Raw genomic sequence first — 20,120 nt, 5'->3', positions numbered from 1 at the left:
TACGTGGGAGTTAACTCTTAATTAAAATTAAATCAATTAGTTAATTTAAGTTGAATAAATTAATCAAAAATTAATATTTAATATTTAATTAAATCTTATTTAATTAATGATTTCATTTAAATCATATTTAAATGAAACATCTATCGCACAACCTATAGTTTTAATTCAATTAATTAAATTAAATTAAATTAAATTAAATAATTATTTAATTCTCCAATTAAATAATTATCAAATTAAATATCAAATATTTAATTTAGTTTACATTTGAATCATATTCAATTGTATGTATCTCATAACCTATGGTATTAATGTGCATCAATCAAATACACATTTTTTTAACCAATAGCTTTAATATGAATTCAATTCATATTAAATTAATATTTGAACTCTTTTAAATATTTAATTATAAAGTTTAATTAAAATATAAACTTTATATTATAATGTATCATTATACATTATATTTTTCCCCTAAATGAGTTTGAACATTTCAAACTCTATTCAAAACATAGATACCTCAACACCCTATAAGAGCACTCTTTGTACTATAGATTTATTTATGTGTTCGTTAGATAAATCCAATCAATAGTGCATTGACCCATCACAAATTTCTTGTAAGTACAGCTGGGCCAAAAATTACCGTTTTTCCTCTGTAGTTACATCTAACTTCTTAAGTACCACTGAATCCCTCTAATGAACAATAAATCATAGTCCAACTATGACCAAACCCCTCTCGAGCCAAGAGAGGGTGTGGCATCATATTGTTGAAGCCCTGGAATCAACCCTTAAGGGAGCAATTTATCTACTTACCCCGACCTTAGGGAAGGAGTGAATTCTATCTTGTGTAGCTATGTTCCCAACTCTCCAATCAGATGAATCTCTAAAATAATAGGCTTGTTGAGTTGGCGATCTTGCCACTCTTACCCATACAAATCATAGGACCGCCCTCATGGGCAAAAGTTCATAACTCACTAATAATTTAGGCCATGCCACCTATGATTATCCTGATGAAATATAAGTCTCTATTATGAACGATGTTATATAATGAGATTAGTCATTTCGTGGTTTGGTCTTATACAAAATCCTTTGTATATAATACCCCCACTCACATGCCTCCACATGAATGATTAGGATTAGATCATTCGTTGCACTTTACAACAATTGTAACATCTACAAAACGAACCACACTGGTAGTTTCACCAGGATAAGGTATCCAATCTTATCCATCTACTATAGATCATTTAGGCTATCAGTTAAACATAATCCACTTGTACGTCTCTACATACATGTTTAACCTGTAGAAGATAACCTTAGATGTTAGTTTATTGGTTTGTGATTTTAATGCTACTAAATTTCAAATAAAACATCTTATATTTTATTAAGTAAATAAAATGTTTGTACAATACAATTACAAACTATAAAACCCTACAAGATTTAGGGCACCAACCCCAACAATCTACCACTTGTCCTAAAGCTAGTGGGGTGTACAATATATAAGTCACACCAAGTACAAAAAACAATAAACTAGAGCATAAAACGAGCCCAGTACACAATCTCCCATTTGCCCTAGACTATATGTGACCTGTCCCGTAGATCTATACTCTGCAGGTGACCCTAAAATACCTTAACTGTGAGAGCTTTTGTAAATGGATTAGCAACGTTGTGCTCCAAAACTATCTGCATGACGATCACGTCTCCTTGATGCACAATCTCTTGGATGAGTTGGTACTTCCGCTCTATGTGCTTCCCGCGTTTGTGACTCTGAGACTCTCGGGAATAAGGCACATCACCACTATTATCATAATAAATGGTGATGGGCTTTGACATGTCTGGAAGCACTTCTAAATCAGTCAGGAATTTCTTGAGCTACACAAATTCTATAGTAGTTTCACACTAATATACAAGTACAAAAAATAATAAACTAGGGCATCAAACGAGCCTAGTACAAAATCTCCCACTTGCCCTAGATTATATGTGGACTGTCCTATAGACCTATACTCAACAGGTGGCCCTCAAACACCTTAGCCGTGAGGTCCATTGTAATGGATCTGTAACGTTGTACTCCGAAACTATCTGGGTGACGATCACGTCTCTTCGATGCACAATCTCTCAGATGAGATGATTCTTCTGCTCTATCTGTTTCATGCGTTTGTGACTCCGAGGCTCTCAGAAATTAGTCACATCACCATTATCACAATAAATGGTGATAGGCTTTTGACATGTTTAGAATCACTTCTAGATTAGTCAGGAATTTCTTGAGCCACACAACTTCCGTAGTAGCTTCACACAAATATACAAGTCACACTAATATACAAGTACAAAAAACAATAAACTATGGCATAAAACGAGCCCAATACAAAATCTCCCACTTGCCCTAGACTATATGTGGCCTGTCCCATTGACCCATACTCTGCAAGTGAACCTCAAACACCTTAGTCGTGAGGGCCTTTGTAAATGGATCAGCAATGTTGTTCTCTAAAGCTATCTGCGTGACGATCATGTCTCCTCAATGCACAATCTCTCGGATGAGATGTAACTTCTGCTCTGTGTTTCCCGCGTTTGTGACTCTAAGGCTCTCGGGAACTAGCCATATCATCACTATTATCACAATAATGGTGATGGGCTTCGACATGTCTGGAACCACATCCAGATCAGTCAAGAATTTCTTGAGCCACACAACTTCCGTAGGAACTTCACAAGTCGCTACGTACTCAGCCTCTACACCCCTATTTGGTGCTCCATTAGACTACTGCCCCTCTATTAAGAGTGAACACTGATCCTAATGTGGATTACTTAGAATCCTTATCAGTTTGGAAATCAGAGTCCATGTATCCTGTAAGGATCAAATCCTTAGAACCATACATGAGCATATAGTCCCTCGTTCTCCATGGATACTTGAGGATGTTCTTAATGGTGATCAAGTGATCAAATCTTGGATTAGACTGATATTTACTGACTATCCCTACCGCATAGCAGATATCAGGTCTAGTACATAACATCGCATACATCAGGCTATCAACAATTGATTCAAAAGGGATCCCTCTCATTTCCTCAACTTCTTGAGGTGTCGTAGGACACTGTTTCTTAGATGATATAACTCCATGCTTGAAAGGTAGTAAACCTCTTTTAGAGTTCTACATCAAAAATTCGACAAACATTTTGTCAATATACGATGTTTGAGATAGGGCTAGCATTTTGTTCTTTCGATCTCTAAAGATCTAAATGCGTAGAATGTTGGGAATGTCCTAAAACTCGCAGTTCATAATCATGAAAACATATTCTATTTATTAATAAAAGTATTGTTGAAGCTTTTATTCAATAAAAGTGTGATTGAAATTGTATTATGTAATAAAAATCCGATAAACGAATCCATTATAGAATAAGATGGAACATAAAGAACTCATGCATAGTAGAAGCGATGAAATCAACAACGTTCTAATTGCAATAAAAACAAGAATAAGCATGCAAAAGGGATAGAAAATACCACCTTTGATGACTCCACCGCAATCTTCCTCTCCCATGCACGAACGACACCATCAACGGTAAATCCCGCTATTCTCCGATTGAAGAATATGGTTGTGGGGCCGTTTTGTTAGTGAAAATAAGGGAATTTCACCATAGAAAGAAGAAGGGTAAAGAGAAATGAGGTGGAAGAGTATAGGTCAAAAGTTGAGGAAGCATTAGCCTTGCAATTTTTTTTTCAAAAAAAGCCTTTTGTAGAGAAAACACATGCAAAATCCCATTTTGCATTTCTTCCACCTCAAACTTCACTAGCATGTAATCTCTAGGTGTCAAGCTTGGGAAATGTCACTTCAAAGTTCACTTAGTTAGTGGGAAAATCAAACAATTTTATTTTTCCACTAACTAATTTTTTTTATTAAAAAATGAAATACAATTTTAAAATTTTGGAAATTATTTAATCAAAACAATTTCAATTAAATAAAATAAACAAATTTAATATCACATATTAAATTGTCTTTGCACCTAGCTTTGATTAATCACATTAATCAGGTTTTAGAAAACACTTTCATGCTAATGATCAAGTATACTCTAAAAAATAATTAATTAATAAATTAATTATTTAATTGTAAATTATATCTCATATAAAATATAATTTTCCCTAAAACCAGAATTTGAACATTTCAAATTCTTACTTCACTTAGTTCTTCAATTTTGTCTGTATTGAGCTAGCAAGGATACTCGATAGACCTACAGATCATGGGTTCCAACGATCCGAGACTAACCAATAAAACTCTTTAACTTAGTTAATCAACTTCGTTAATTAACAAGATTGTCCACTATAGCCTGTAGTTGCACTCCCCTCATTGTAGTTATATTATGTGTCCATTTGATATAACCGTCAACAATAAGTTGATCTTTCACAAGTTGTTCGTAACCTCAGCTAGGTCAAATACCGAAATACCCCTGAGTTACATCTTTTCTCCTTAAGTACCACTGTCCCTCTAATGAACAATTGATTTACGATCATAATCACTAAATCCATTCCCTCTCAGGCCAACGACAGGATGGGGCCTCTTCTTCTTGACCCTGGATCAACCCTTAAGGGAACAACCTTTCTACAATCTCTACAATGGGTAGGAGTGAATTCCATCTTACAAATTCTATGTTCCCAGCCATCTAGCCGGTCATATCCGTGAAATGGGAGGCATATTATGTTGAGCTTTATGTCCTAAAATTCGTGGTTTATAGACAATGAAACGTATTCTGAAAATTTAATGAGTTGTTACTGAAAATATAAATTTCTTATTTCATTTTAGAAATAAATCCAATAGACTAAAAGATCCATGATTATTCCATAAGTACTTAAACTTTATATGTAGACATAAAAATGGATCAAATTCGAGTAAATAGTAAAAATGATCTATAGTATATGAATAAGGTTGGGTGCCTTATTCTGGTAACACTACTGGATGCGGCCCACTCTATAGTTGTTACAAAGAGTTATAAAGTGTTACAAACGATGTGATCCTAATCGTACATGTTATAACATGAGAAGTGGGTGCTTCTTGTGCAATGGGTTTGTAAAACATTGGACCATGAAATCAGTCACTCTTACTTTATAACGTTGTTTATCATTTAAGATTGACTATTTCAAAGTGATGACTTGATGATAACCGGCAGAAATGAAAATTGCAATGCTATTCAAAAAAAAAAAAAATCGCTAATAATAACTCCATTATCAGCACAAAGAGGAAACTCAAGCTGATAAGACTTAAAGTTGTGAAAGGCACTCACCCCTAGTTGGATACTTCGCATGACACCCGTGCAGGTAAGCCATAACGAAAGTAAGTGGCCAAGATCAACGCATAAGAGCAACTCCCCTACCTGGCGCAAGCCCAAATTAAGCCAAGGCAAGAGTTGAGTTGAATATGGCATGCAATTGAAGTTGGTTGTCCGCATAACACCCATGTGGGCAAACCAAAACGAAGAGCATAACTAGGTTCAACTCCGCATTCTAATAATAAATCGTAAAGCTTTGAATTGTTTTAAACGAACGCATTGTTAAAAGCTAAAAGAAAAGTTACTAGAAATGAGTAAAAAGTTTTTTAGCAGAGGCTTACCTAATTTAAGCTTAGAAAAGATCTCTTCGAAGAAGTAGCCAAAGTTGAGAAGAGCATTGATGGCAAAGGTTAGAGGTATGAGTAAATTATATTTTGAGAGGCTGGTCATCGCAAAGAAAAGCCAGAGGGTGAATTATGAATTTCCTAAGTATAAGGCATGCTTGAGGACAAACATGATTCTAAGTTTGGGGGTGTGATAACGGGAAGAGAAATGCACGTTATTATAGGCCTTTTATTTAGAATTATGAAGGCTGATAAGTAGAATATGCGGTGATTATACTAAGAATTCATGAGAAAAATGAACTTGCGTCGATCAGCATGGAAAATCTCTGCTAACCGCATATTATGCATTATTTTATGTCCAAATGTCTATTTTTGTAGCTATCGTAGGAATCGATCACATGCGGTGAATCTCACTATCGAAGAGGCGGTCGCATACGTTTGAGGCATGGATGTTGCGGCCATTAACCACATACATCCATCGCATAGAGGTTGCGGCTACAGAGTAATAACCATAATAGAGGGATGAATGCAAGGTTGATGGAATGCGATGGCACTTCAGAAACCAAGCATGAACGCATACCTTGGGAGTATCAAAATGGGATGTTGACATTTCACCTACCATATCGTTAGTAGCAGAGATTCAGAGCAGGTCCATCACGTTGTTAGCAGCAGAAATTTAGAGAAGGACCATTAATGTTGTCGGTGATCGAGCTCTATAAATAGAAGCCTTAGAGACCAACTTCAAATCATTCGAGCTTCTGCCTTTGGGCAGATCCTTGTGATCATAGATAAAAGCGTGAAAAGACATTCTTTGAGAGTTCTTCATTCCTTCACCCATTTCGAGTGACGACCAGAGCTTCGCCGGAGGTAGATCTCGAGAGAGACTACTCCACCGCCCATTCATGGCACCACCAGCAGCCTTGACGCACATCTAATGGAAGTAAGACATTACCTACATCTGGCCTTCCATCTCTCTTCTATCTCAGTATTGTATTACATTTTGGCTTAAGTCATTAATACATTTTGTGATCAATGCATTTCTCTATTTCCTTCGATTCCATCTTCATTTACCTCTTCTTTATTATCCTTTACTTTCATTGCAACGACTAAGTAAGATTGCTAGAGTATCACATACTTAATCATGCGGCATAGACATATGAAGCATGTAGCAAACCACCGAGAGCTGTGCGTTGCACGAGTATTGTGAGAAAATCCTATTTGCTTAGTGTGAGGTTGTAGCAACGCTTGTCTATGAGCGGTCACAATGCTTGTCTATAAGCTAATCAGCAGCGACTAACTGCCTGAGAGGGTAAGTAGTGGAACTTACTAAGGAGAGTAAGCAATGTTCCTAGAGATAAGAATAATCTTATGTTAACCATGCTTTATGTGATTATTTTGTCTTATGAGTGAATCATTCATCATTTGGACATACTTGAGAGAGTAGTCTAAAAACCAAATCTAGGCTTGAGAGAGTCAGATTGGATCGCATAAGCAAGAATAGAAGCTTAGACATAAGTTCTATTTGCTATTACACAACGCATGCACCATATAGATAGGATATGATAGTATGCGATCATATCGCATGCATCTAGAAGTAGGATACGGTGTTATGCAGTCACCTTATTCATGTGTTAGGTCGCGTGAGCAAGAATAGAGACTTCGACATAAGTCCTATCGACACTATCGCATATGCATCGCATGCGTCGTAGTCAATTGTGTATAGCATAATCGCATAATTTGCACTGACTGGGGTTACCCTTGCGATCAAGCCTAATGTTACAATGAAGTCATCTTCTCCACCGTTTTATCTATTTTTCCATGTATCTTATTACATGTTAACAGTTGTCGTATCTCTAACTTTCATAGTCATACTTCCATTACTTAATCTGTTTAGTTAGGAGTAGGAGTAGCACATAGTCCTTAAACTTCAATCTTCTTTTATTCTTCGCCGCAAACACATTACCTCATAACATTTAGCTACAAGTCCCTGAGTTCGACCTCGGATCACCCCGAAAAACTTGCATTCTCGTTATACTTGGTGAGAGAGCAAGAAAACTTGTGGTAGGAACGCATAGATTCTTAGATGAATATTGCACATCCCTTAGTCCAACGCATGACCAGCGACGCATGGAGAACGAACAATGAACACATATTTATTTAATCCATTTTCCACGCATCACTTGACTATTTCAATGTGATGACCTAGGTAACTTGACTTTAATCCTGAGCTAACTATGAACTCCTATTTATTTGGGATTATTCTTAGATTTTCATAGGTGGGGGTTGGCTCAATAGCGCCGGCTCAATAAACCTCCATTTCAGAGGTAAGACCGGGTTGATAGCTGGGGTCATAGGGTGCAAGATGGAATTCACTCCTACCCGCTTTTAGGGACAGTAGAGAGGTTGTTCCCTTAAGTGCTGACACCAGGACTTGAACAAGGGGCCTCAACCTCTCATTGGCCCGAGACGGTCTCGTTTGTTTATCGAATCACCAACAAATTGTTCATTAGAAGATCAATGGGACTTAAAGAATAAGAGGTAATCTCGGGGGTAAAACAGACATTTGACCCAATCGTTATTACGAACAACCTGTGAAGGGTTAACTTACTAATCATGGTTATATCGACTGGACATAATATATCTACAGTGAGGGGAGTGCAACTATAGGCTTTTGTATAGGGACCCATTAGTTAACGAATGGAGGCAATTCGGTGTAAAGAGTTTAGCCAATTAATCTTTGGAGCCCATGATCTATAGGTCCACGAGGTCCCCCTACTAGCTCATAAATGGATTAGCCTTAGAGTAGCGTGATAAGTTAATTTGAAACGTTCATATTAGAATTAAGTGAATTAGTAATTATATGTGATATAATTACGTGTTTAATTTTGAAATTAAACGGAATTGAAGAATTAATATTTAAATATAATTTAAATATTAAATTCATGAATAGGGATTCATAAGGTGGAATTTGTGTAAAATTAATTTAATATTTGATATTAAATTAATTAGAATTAATTAAATTGTTTAATTAATTATTTATTATTAAGTTTATCAGAAAATTAATTTTGTAAAATTAATAAAGTTTTCAATTTTTTGAAATCAAAATTGATTTTAGAAATCATTTTGAAATTAGGAAAAATTGAAAAACACAAATGAGAAAAGTTGGATTTCTCCACTCATCTTCACCAAGTAGCTTACTAAAAGTCCATCATTTCTTGATTCATATCTCCAAGCATGAGGTGCACTTCATGCAACCTTCTCTTTTGCATGATTGTCCTGCAGTAAATAGAGAAGTTTGAAGTGGAAATCGTTAATGCAAATTGTTTGTACTTGCTGAAGTTTTGTTGAAAACTTAGGAGGTTGAAGACGTGTTCTGCAAGTTTCTGCAATGAGCTTCTTCTCCCAATTACCTTCATTCAAGCTTTTTTTGAGTCCCACAACTTAATCTAAAGCTCCAAGAGAATAGTAAAGAAGACCTTGAGGTGGTTTACAACAAGATTTGAAGAAGATTTGCAGTTGAATTCGAGGTTAAAAAGGTTCTACAAAGGTATGTTTTGAAACCCTCTTATTATTGTATGAGCATGCTTTATTTATAGTCAAACTTGATGAATTAGAATGCTTATTGATCCGTGTTGCTTCCGCTGCATGCTGATATACTCTTACACAATTTCATCGTGTAGAACACTCCCACTCACATGTCTTTACATGAACGAACTGATCACATCGTTTATGACACTTTACAACATTTGTAACAATCATAAAATGGGATGTATTCAATAGTATCACCAGAAATAGGTACCCAACCTAATCCAAGTACTATAGATGATTTAGGCTATTTTACTCAAACTTGAACAAGTTTATCTCTCCACATAAAGTCCAAGTATTCATGACAATAGCCAAAGGTTCGTAGTTTATTGGATTTAGAGTTATTGAACAATCAACAACACTTGTCTGAATAAACTTCATATATGTTTACTATTTACAAAACTATGAGTTTTAGGACATACAACCTAAAAGTATAAATACGGTAACTTTATGTAGAGACATAAAAGAGGATCAAGTTATATTATATAGCCAAAAAGATCTATAAGTATATGGATGAGATTGGGTACCTCGTCCTATGGACACTATGGATGCGACCTACTTTGTATAATGATACAAACGACGTGATCCCAAAATCGTTCGTGTGAAGACATGCAAGTAGGGGCATCCTATGCAAAAGAGTTTTGCATAAGATCGAACCATCAAATAGTTACTTTTTCTTTATAATGACCGTTTACTATTAAAACTGACTATTTTAATTCTATGACCTAGGGTAACTCGATCTTAATCCTGAGTTAACTATGAACTCCTGTTTATTTGGGATTATCATTTGATCTGCATGGGTGAGAGTAGTTCAACAACACTGCTTAACAAGTCTCACATTTTGGGGATAAGACCAGATAAATAGTTAGGGACAAAGTTTTGCAAGATGGAATTCACTTCTACCTGTTTTAGGGTTAGCAGATAGGTTGGTCCCTTAAGTACTAATTTTCAATCTTGAACAAAGCGGCCCACCCTCTCATGGCCAAGAGGGACATGGTTTATTAGTTGGACTCTACACCAATTGTTCAATGTGATTCCAATTACACCCTTTTGTTGTGCCTGAAAATCACACATTAAGGTCTTGTTTGACTACTATTTAGACTCGTTTGATAATAATTTTATTTTTTATTTTAATTTTTAAAAATTAAGTATATTTACTCTTAATTTTTAAAAACTAAAAATTAAATGGTTTTTAAATTACGAGACCTTCATTTTTTATTTTTTATTTTTGAAAATCTATAAGTTTATAAAACATTATAAGTTCTTTTGACTTTTTATTTTACATTTTAGGGAAGTTTTCAAACTTAATGCTAAGTTTTGAATTCTGGAAAAAAAAAATAGAAACTTTTTTTTTTTTAATTTTCGAAAATTGGTTTCAAATTTTAATTTTTTTTTTAGAAAAGATGAAAAGTTATTGAAAAAAAATTGTCCAAAAACAAGCCAGAAATAATTCTTATTGGAAGGGAAAAAAAACTCTCGAGTGTTAAAATTTAAGTTTGATGTCAATTTAGTCTCTAAGATTTTAAAATGGACTATTTAGATGTGAGACTTGAAAAATAACTTTATATGGTCTCTACATCCACTTGAGATTATGTATGGTGGTGCTTAAATTGTTGATTGTACTTTGTTTGCTTTGGCATAGTAATATAAATTGTTTATTTGTTTAAATAAACATCAAATTCAAATTTTATGGACCAAAGACTATATATATATATATATTTTGTTCCAGATAGAAATAAAACTTGATATTTTTTCTTGTAGATCTCGATGCTAGTTGTATGAGCAAGAAGTTGGTTATGCGCAATAATGTATGGTTCAGTCCCAGAGTCTCCTCTAAGTGAATCAAATGAATATTGGGAACAATGATTGCATGGTGCATATTCGTCTTTCACAGTACTCCTATTGATGAATACGTATGATTCATTTAGGGTTATCCAATGCTTCACTCTATCTCCGAATTCCTTGAAGCAGAGCTCCGCATAATCTTGAAAATCATTTCTACAAATTAAAAATTTTACAATTATATAAATCTCTTCTGAACATTATATTTTAGTTAAAAATTGTAGTCTTTTAATTTTACATCAATGATTTTTTTTTAAATATGGTTGCTTGTTAATAATTTTTGGAGTGCAACTAAAGTCTCACATTGACTATGAAAAGTGAACATCATAAAAATATAAGTGAGAACAACTATCTGTAATAGTGTGAATCCTTTAATTTTGAGTGAAACAAAAAACAAAGTCATAAAATCTTATGTTGAAAGTATATGATATAACGATGCATAATGAAGATTTTGTGGAGATTCATGGCCTTTAATGATAATTTATGGGTATTATTTTAATTTATGCATTGAATGGTGATATAATGTTTGTTTAAGAAAACAAAAATCATAATAAAGAAACGAAGAGATCAAACAAGCACAATTTTCAAAAAAAAAAAAAAAAAATCGAATATCAATCAAATTTGGCCTAATTTTTTTGTAATGCATTGCTTTATTATGAATCATTGTTGAATATCTTTTAATATAAACTTTAATCATTTGAGTCCACCTATGTTTGGTTTAATTATGAAAGTGTTTGATTTTGAAAATAAGTCATCTTCTAAATAATTGAAGCATTTGACAACTACTCAAAATAATTTATTTTAAACCGTTTTTTTCGATTACGAGAATCATAAAAATTTGACTTACATAATTTGATAACTCATGAAGCCGTGATATTCATCTTGTAAAGATTGGGGAAGATCCCAATGGAAAAGTGTGACAAAGGGTTGGATACCTAAACACATTATATTATATAGTTATTCAACAATAAAATAGCTAACACTAGACAATCAAATTATTGAAATAACATCTACCATTTTCAATAACTTCATTGATCACATTGTTATAGTACTCGATTCCTTTCTCGTTCACACCCCCACTAAGCTTTCCCTCTGTAAATAATAGTCAATTAGTTAATAAAGTATATTCTAACAATATTGATATATCAAATGAAATGTTTTATTAATTTAATTGACTATACTATCTTTATTTCATAGCAACGTAACTCCTTACTTGGCAAAATTCTCGACCAAGCGATTGAGAATCTGTAAGCATTAAAACCCATTTGTTTCATAATCGCCACATCTTTCTGCAATATTACCAAGAATTTGATCAATATTTACACTCTATTTTGAAGGATTGTTTTCAAATATAGAAAAATGTATCAAAATATTTACAATACAATAAAAATGTCACTGTTAATAATAGACACTGATAAATTACTAACATCTATCATTGATAAACATGGATAGAATGTTTGAAAATATTTTCAACAATTTTATCATTTAAACAGTTTTTCCTATTTTAAACATACGTGTACGTGAAGCTAATAAAAAACTAGATCTACAAAATAAATTTGTGGTAAAAAGTTGAAGTAAATTGTGGACTTAACGTGTGAGGTAAATTTCTCTCTGTTTTGTTCCAAGGAAAAGTCAAATTAACTCGAGTTGTGAAGTAGAAATTTGAGCTCATTCTTTTTATTTGTCCAATATATGTCTCTTAACATGGCATTAGTAAGTTTAGGTACTGTATGTATAATTGAATCACAAGTTAAAAAATGTATACTTTTAAAAATTAATAATCAATTTGAATTGGTTTGAATCATTTTAAGTGGACACATAAATACCAACTAAATCCATAAAAATGTCATTTATTTGAATCCAACTAATCCAAATAGAATTGAATTGGTTGATCGGATCTTCGAAGTTTTTAAACACCCCAGTTAATTAGTACATCTAAAAGGATGAAAAAAAATCATCTAGTTTTATGTAAATTTGACATTGAGAAGTATGAGGTCAGTTAACATTGGATAAATGAGATAAATAATGCTGTTTAAAAAAAATGGGAAGAAACGGGTTGATTTGAAATATATATATTAGGAAAATTTTGTTTTTTTTTTCTTCTTTTATAGAGTGCGTATCTTCACCTTTTTATTTTTTATTTTTAAATTTTTCTGCTAACGGACCAGAACTTCTATTTTTCTTTTTCTTTTTCTTTTTTCTTTTTTTTTTTTTTTAATTTCTTATATTGTTCCGTTTTAACATTTTTTTTTTACCCATTTTCCTTTCAAACTACTTTTGGTAGTATTGAGATTATCAACGTTATTTTGTACGAAAAAAAATACATTTTTGTCCCAAAATATTGGGCTCAATTTTTATTTTGATCTTAGCTATTAAATATTTGAAATTGGTAATATTTGTTTAAGGATGTTTCGCTCTAGTTGTTACAGATGTTTTTCTTGATATCTTTGGAAATGTCCTACAAAATATCTCTCAAAATGTTGATTCTACATATTACTATTTTTCTTATCTGGAAAATCCTGCGATTTTATTTCTCTTGGACATTTTCCTTTTTTAAGCTCTACAGATTTTGAATTGGGCTATTTTCCTTTTTCCGGCATCCTTATTTAAGAGAAAGTGGTTTTCTCGCTAAGATTATTGTTGTGAGTATTTAGATTTAAGATCTTTGGATTTGTGTGATGCTCGAATGATGTGGTTGTGTGTCCTTCTTCGAGATCGTTATTCAAAAGTTTTTGTAGATCTTGAGGCTGTATGCTCTCGATCTTAGGGGGAATGTAAGGTATCATTGCTTAAGAAGGGATTCTCAAAGTTAGGGGAGCCTAAGTTCATCAATTGAAGTGGTTTTTATTTAAATGTGAAAAGATTGTAGTTGAGAGGGAGTCTCTGCACACTTAGGAGAACACCGAGGGTATGTTTGGGACAAGAACTATCCGAAAACTATAATAATCACCTTTTGCTATAGTAAATACTATTTTATATTCCCTAATTTGTTGCAGTTTATACTATTTCAAAGTTTCCATTTGCTACATTATTTACTATTTACTACAGTTTTTATTATTTTACATACATCATTTTTTTATCTTTGCATTATTATTTACTATTTCTTTGTTAAACTAAAATAATTTATATTTCAAACACATATTATTATAATCCAAACTAAAATAATCCATACACAAAATATAAATTATTTTAACATAACTTTAATAACTTAAGATTATAATAACCATCTTATTGGACTTTAGGATAAAACCACTTAGGCCTACCAAGAACATCAACTCTGATGGTGGATTGCAGCTGTAATGATAAGAGGTTTTCAATGTGCCACGTCAATTATCAATCATTCTTTTCACGAAAATGTTAGTAAACCAAAAACACTGTTTACTCTTTGTCTTGATCAGAATGGAAATGACTTGTGCTATTAAATAGGTTTCCATTAAATGGTTTGTTCCAAATTGATGTTAATTATTTTTGCATGTGGTGGATAAAATGATATCTTTAATTGTAAAATGTTGAAAGATGGAAGCTCAATTTCATAATGTTATAATCATCAATACTTGATGAAATTTATATTTTATGATGGTTGTATAATTGTAAATTATATTTGATGTATTTCTTGTATTATTGGATTTTCTTTTCGTTTCTAATGTAAATTGATTAATAAATTTCAATAATTAAAGGAAATCATTATATTTAATTCATATGTTATGATGTATATCATGTGTCTATTTAGCTAAACACAAATGCTTGTAATGTAAATGGGCATAAGTTCGATATTGTTTGGATAACATAAGACTAAGCTATATATATGATATAATAGCCTTCCTTTGCAAAAAAAAAAAAAAAAATGATATAATAGCCTTAAAAAAAGGTTATCATATGTCAAAAAAATATTAAGAAAAGGCTATGATATATTAAAGTTAGCATTAAGTGCAAGCTATTATATGTTAAAGATAACTTTATGACTAACGCTATTGAATGTTTTCATAGCCATGTATAAATGTCATATCTTCATACTCTACCATAGCATCCATTATAGCTCTACAAAAGGGCTATAAAAAGTCAAGACTTTTAATAACATGGGTTGTCAGGACCTTCGGAAAAGACTATAAAAAAGCTATAAAAGATCTTTTACAACCTTTTTCATTAGCTATCGTAACCATTATTTCTTGTAGTGCTAGGATGACCATAGGTGACATGACCTGAATTTTGAATGAGTTGTGAATTTTTGCCTATGAAGGCGGTCATTTGATTTACATGGGTGGAAGTGGTTAGATCGCTGACTCAATATGCCTACCATTTTGGAAATTCGTCTAATTAGAAAGTCAGGAACACAGCTACACAAGACGAACTTCACTCATTCCTTAATGTCGGGGTAAATAGATAAAGTGATTCTCTTAAGAGCTGGTTCCAAGGCTTGAACAATGTGGTGTCACACCCTCTCTTGGCCCGAAAAGAGTTTGGTCATAGTTGAACTATGACTTATTGTTCACTAAAAGGATTAGTGGTACTTAAGAAGTTATATGTAACTATAGGGACAAAACGGTAATTTTGACCTAACTGTACTTACGATATTTTGACCAAACTGTACTTACAAGCAATTTGTGAATGGTCATCGTACTGTTGACTAGTTATATCCAATGAATACAAAAATATATCTGTAGTGCGAAGAGTACAGCTGTCAGTCTTTAATGGAGTGACCAGTAATTAATGGATGTTAAGTAATTTAATTAAAAAATGTTTAATTAATTATTAAAGTATCATTGGAGCTTCAATCTATATGTTATAAGGTTCCCTCTGTAGCTCAACAGGAATTATTGAAAATTAATTTTGGATTAATTTGAATTGTTCAAATTAACTGAGGGAATTAATTATACATGATATAATTATTTAAATTAATTATTCGCGATTAATTAATATAATGTATTTGTTCCATTACAATACAAAGTTTATTTTGAGAGTTGAATATGATTCAAATACTAATTATATGGATTAGATTCATATAATTAAATTTAATATAAATGTGATACAATATAAAATCTATAAGTTATGTATTATATTTGATATAACATATAGTTTGATATATACTATATGATAAGGTAATTATCATATATACATGTAGTTTAATATATACTATGTGATAAGGTAGTTATCATATATATATTTCATTAATTCTCTCAATCACTCCAAATCGTGGAAAAGTCTGGGAGTTTGTTTGTTTTTTTTTTTTTTTTTCTTATGTATTCATCTATCTTCTTCACGAGAGAACACAGATAGTCTGTATGATTTTTTATTTCCCAACGTAATTCTCCCAAAGATATTTTTCTCTATCAAAATTCTCTCCCTCTCCCAAAAACCAATAGAGCCCACACTTCTATTTCATTCTCTACCCAAAGGAGAATATAGAGGATTATCTTTTGGTGGTGGCCATCTTAGATTGTTGTTTCTGATTTGAGGAGAATTGGAGAGTTCATGATCAATTAAAAGGGATTTCGTGAAGATTTTAGCTTCAAGATATTTAATTTCTAACCCTTCTTCCTCCTCTAAAAAGCATGCTGTAAAATTCTATTTATAACGCATAATTTATGTTCTTTGTATTTTAATTATGTGATTTTAAAAATTGGGAATGATCCCTACTTCCGCAGTTGATCACTCATGGATCTATCAGCCCGAGAATTTTTAGATGTCAGGGCATCTCACGTTATGACAAAACAAACAAGGTAATCTAGATGCCCACTCCATGGGAATTTAAGATGCGCGCGAAACAAACGATCCCTTAAAGTTTATCTGTTTGTGTTTCTGTTTGTCTTTGCAATAGTTGAAGCATTGTAAGTAACATTGCTATACTATATGGTAGACAACCTTAATTTTACTAAGTTTCAAAATGTTATATTATTAGGTCTCTAGGTTTAATTTAGTCTCTGAGTTTCAAAATTTACACATTTAAATTTAATCTGATCTCTAGATTTCAAAATTTACACGTTTAATCTTAATTTTTCACTAAATATTCATTTTCAATCTTGGTCATAAATATCATTTAATTAATTTAAAATAATTTTAGTTAATGACATTAACTTGGGTTTTTCACATTTGTTGAAGTAAAAATTAAGAGAATAAATAGGTTAAAAAATATATTCTATCAAACTCAAATTGTCAAATTTAGTTTTTGTGCTTTAAAAAAGTTTTAAATTTGGTCTCGATCCTAATTATTGTTTTTTAAAAAACTTTTTGTTATGCATTAGCATTTTATTATAAACATTCATTCTTTTAGTTTTAAACTTTTTGTTTTTTTGTCAAATAGTCATTGTATTTTTAAAATCTTAAATTGAATCCTCGTTGCTAATTATTGTTAACCTTTTTGAAAACCTTTTGTTATGCATTAGCCATTTATTATAAACATTTATTCTTTTAGTTTTGAACAAACGGAAACTATTTATTCTTTAAGAGACACAATCACCTATTTATTTTTTAACCTATTTATTCTTTTAGTTTTTAATTCATATTGAAGCCCAGGTTAACGCCGAGGACTAAAATTATTGTAAATCTTAAATCTAGAGATCAAATTAAAATTAAACGTAAAAAATCAAGATTAAACGTATAAATCTTAAAATTTAGAGACTTAAATTAAAATAAAGTTCATATCTCAAGGATAAAATTGTAACATTATAAAATCTAGTAACTAAATTCAAACGAAACTAAATAATGAATGACTAAAAAGGTAACATTTTGAAATAAAAATGTATTTTTCTTATAAAAATAACGACAATCTCAATACTACTACGAAGAAGTAGTTTGAAAGGAAAAGTAGGTATAAAAAGTGTTAATGGAATCCTGGATAAATGGGAAAAAAAATTAAATTTAAACACGTAAATCTTAAAACTTAGAGATCAAATTAAATTTAGAGATTAAGGGTGTGATTGGTTTAACTTTTCAAATATCTAATTTTGAAAACAAGTCATTTTGAAAAAAATTGAAGTGTTTGATAACCATTCAAAATAGCTTTTGAAATGTATTTTATCAAAAGAGTTTAAATAAAAATGAATTTTTCGAAAAACATTTTTTTCTTCGAGCCAATCCAAATAGACCCAATTAGGATTAAAAATATAACATTTTAAAACTTAAAATTAAATAAAAATTAAACCCAAAATTTAGAGACCATAAATATATATATATATTTTTTCCCATAAAAAATAACCTTCACAATCTCAATACTACCAAAAAAAAAAAAAAATGTTAACGGAACAATACAAGAAATAATAATAATAAAAAACATGGGTTTCTTTTCTTTTTTTTTTTTTTTTCAAATCAACCCGTTTTTTCCAATTTTTTTTTTTTTTTTTTAAACAACATTACTTATCTCATCTATCCAACAACATTATATTCCTTACTTTATTTTTAGTTTTTCTTTAAAAAAAAAAAAGTATTTTTAGTCCTTAAAGCTTAATTTTGGTTGCATTTGAATCTTGAAGTAGTATTTTTAGTCCCTCAAAGTACGTAATAACTTAGCTGACAAGTAAAAGAAAAATGCTATACAAATATTTGGGTAAATTTGTTGAATTCGACAAGTCAAAGACCCAAATATAACCTACTCCAAACATCAAAGATTAAAAGCGTAATTTTTTTTTGTTTCAAAAACCCTACCACTTATTATTGTTAGGTATTAATTTTACATACCTTGTAACGATGGTATGAATCAGCAGCTACATCTCCATCGTGGCCATCTTTAATTTTCTCTACAATGACACAAATATAATGACACTCGGTTAGGTTATATATAATGAATGATAATAATGATTTGAATTTAAGAGTCAAGTGATGAAGAGAGAAACCTGGGTGTGTGTGAGTGAAGGTATCCCAAATACTTGGTCCTTTCCCATCCTCAAAAGCACCACCTTCAGTCTAAATAAAATGACCATAATCATCATACAAAATCAAACCTCATTTTTTTATAAAATAGAAACAATACAACTTTCTTTTCACCTGGTAAGCAGAAGATGCTGTGCCAAATACAAAATCTCCAGGAAAACAGCTTCTCTTCACTACTAAATAAAATGGAAGAATACATTCACTCAAAGAAATTAGTAAAAATTTGAAATTTATATACATTATCAAAAAAAATTAAAAAAAAAAATTCAATCGAGAGAAGTTATATAACCTGAATCCATAGATCAGCAATGTTAGGAGAAGCAACTTTTATGGAACACTAACCTTTTTATCTCTTTTTCTATTTAAAGAGACGAGAGGTTAAATAGGTAGCTTGCATTAGAGCTAATTTCGATTTTTTACTAAATATTCATTTTCAATCTTTAGTGTTCATCTATCAATTAAAAGTAATATATTATGCAATGAAAATTTGAAAGTATTTTTAATAATGATGAAAAAATAGTGAAGCTTAATTAATTATAATTATTTTAATTATTTTAAATTAACAATTAAGACTGAAAGTGAGTATTTAGGTTAAAAATCGAGGAAAAAAGTGTAAATCTTCAAATTTAAACATCAAATTAAAACAAAACTCATATTTCAAGGGTAAAATTTTAAATAACACAAAAATCAAATGAAGACTAAAAAAATTAGACACCAAAAATATATTTTTTTCATTGACTAGAATTTTTTGTTTAAGAGATAGAATTAAAAAAATGCAATCTAATTAAGTAATTAATTAATCTTGAATTACTTTTAATTAATTATTAAATATCAATATATTATTTAGATTTAATAAATTTAAACGGATATATTTAAAGTTAAACTTTTGTGTTATCAATTATTTAATATAAAATTATATTATTAATTATTAATATTCTAATTAATTTATAGAAAATTATTTTAAATGGTAAAACTATTGAAAATATTTACAAGATATAACAAAATTTTAGAATTACTAATGATAGACGATGATAAATACGGATAGATTTCTATCAGTGTCTAACAATATCACTAATAGACACTAATTGAAGTCTATCAGTGTCTATCAACGTCGATCATCGATAGTTTTAAAATTTTGCTATATTTTATAAATATTTTATTTTATTTTTCTATATTTAAAAATGGTCCTAATTTATGCTTATTTAATAATTTTAAATTAGTAATTAAATTAAATCATTTGATTATCAA

The 20,120-nt window shown here is 31.0% G+C and overlaps 1 protein-coding gene across 3 annotated transcripts; it reads right to left on the bottom strand.

Annotated features, from left to right (window-relative positions):
- Positions 1-10,614: 10,614 nt before the first annotated feature.
- Positions 10,615-19,292, bottom strand: LOC120090301 (cyanogenic beta-glucosidase-like). 3 transcript variants are annotated; one of them, XM_039047875.2, is made up of 8 exons: positions 19,162-19,292; positions 18,987-19,045; positions 18,836-18,905; positions 18,681-18,739; positions 12,223-12,298; positions 12,024-12,101; positions 11,857-11,944; positions 10,615-11,165 (listed from the first exon to the last, which is right to left on the bottom strand). In XM_039047875.2, the coding sequence occupies exons 1-8, from the start codon at positions 19,169-19,171 to the stop codon at positions 10,823-10,825; spliced, it is 783 nt and encodes a 260-aa protein (XP_038903803.1). In that variant the 5' UTR covers positions 19,172-19,292; the 3' UTR covers positions 10,615-10,822. The 3 variants fall into 3 exon arrangements, with proteins under 3 accessions (XP_038903803.1, XP_038903805.1, XP_090163574.1); XM_039047877.2 differs by having other exon boundaries at positions 18,987-19,048; positions 19,162-19,290; XM_090307448.1 differs by having other exon boundaries at positions 10,965-11,151; positions 18,987-19,048; positions 19,162-19,290.
- Between the last annotated feature and the right edge of the window lie 828 nt (positions 19,293-20,120).

The sequence above is a fragment of the Benincasa hispida genome, chromosome 11 (assembly GCF_027475165.1).
Source record: "Benincasa hispida cultivar pf3 chromosome 11, pf3_genome.v1.1, whole genome shotgun sequence".
Taxonomy (NCBI): Eukaryota; Viridiplantae; Streptophyta; class Magnoliopsida; order Cucurbitales; family Cucurbitaceae; genus Benincasa; species Benincasa hispida.
The sequence above is the reverse complement of the archived record's forward strand: the minus strand, read 5'-3'. Positions and strand labels throughout refer to the sequence as shown.

What these genes read in the sequence shown, in the direction of transcription:
- LOC120090301 (XM_039047877.2), bottom strand. An exon ending in ATTCATACCATCGTTACAAG is followed by an intron (nt 12,299 to 18,680) that starts GTATGTAAAATT and finishes GTAATATTGCAG; the next exon opens with AAAGATGTGGCGATTATGAA. An exon ending in TTGGTCGAGAATTTTGCCAA is followed by an intron (nt 12,102 to 12,222) that starts GTAAGGAGTTAC and finishes TATTATTTACAG; the next exon opens with AGGGAAAGCTTAGTGGGGGT.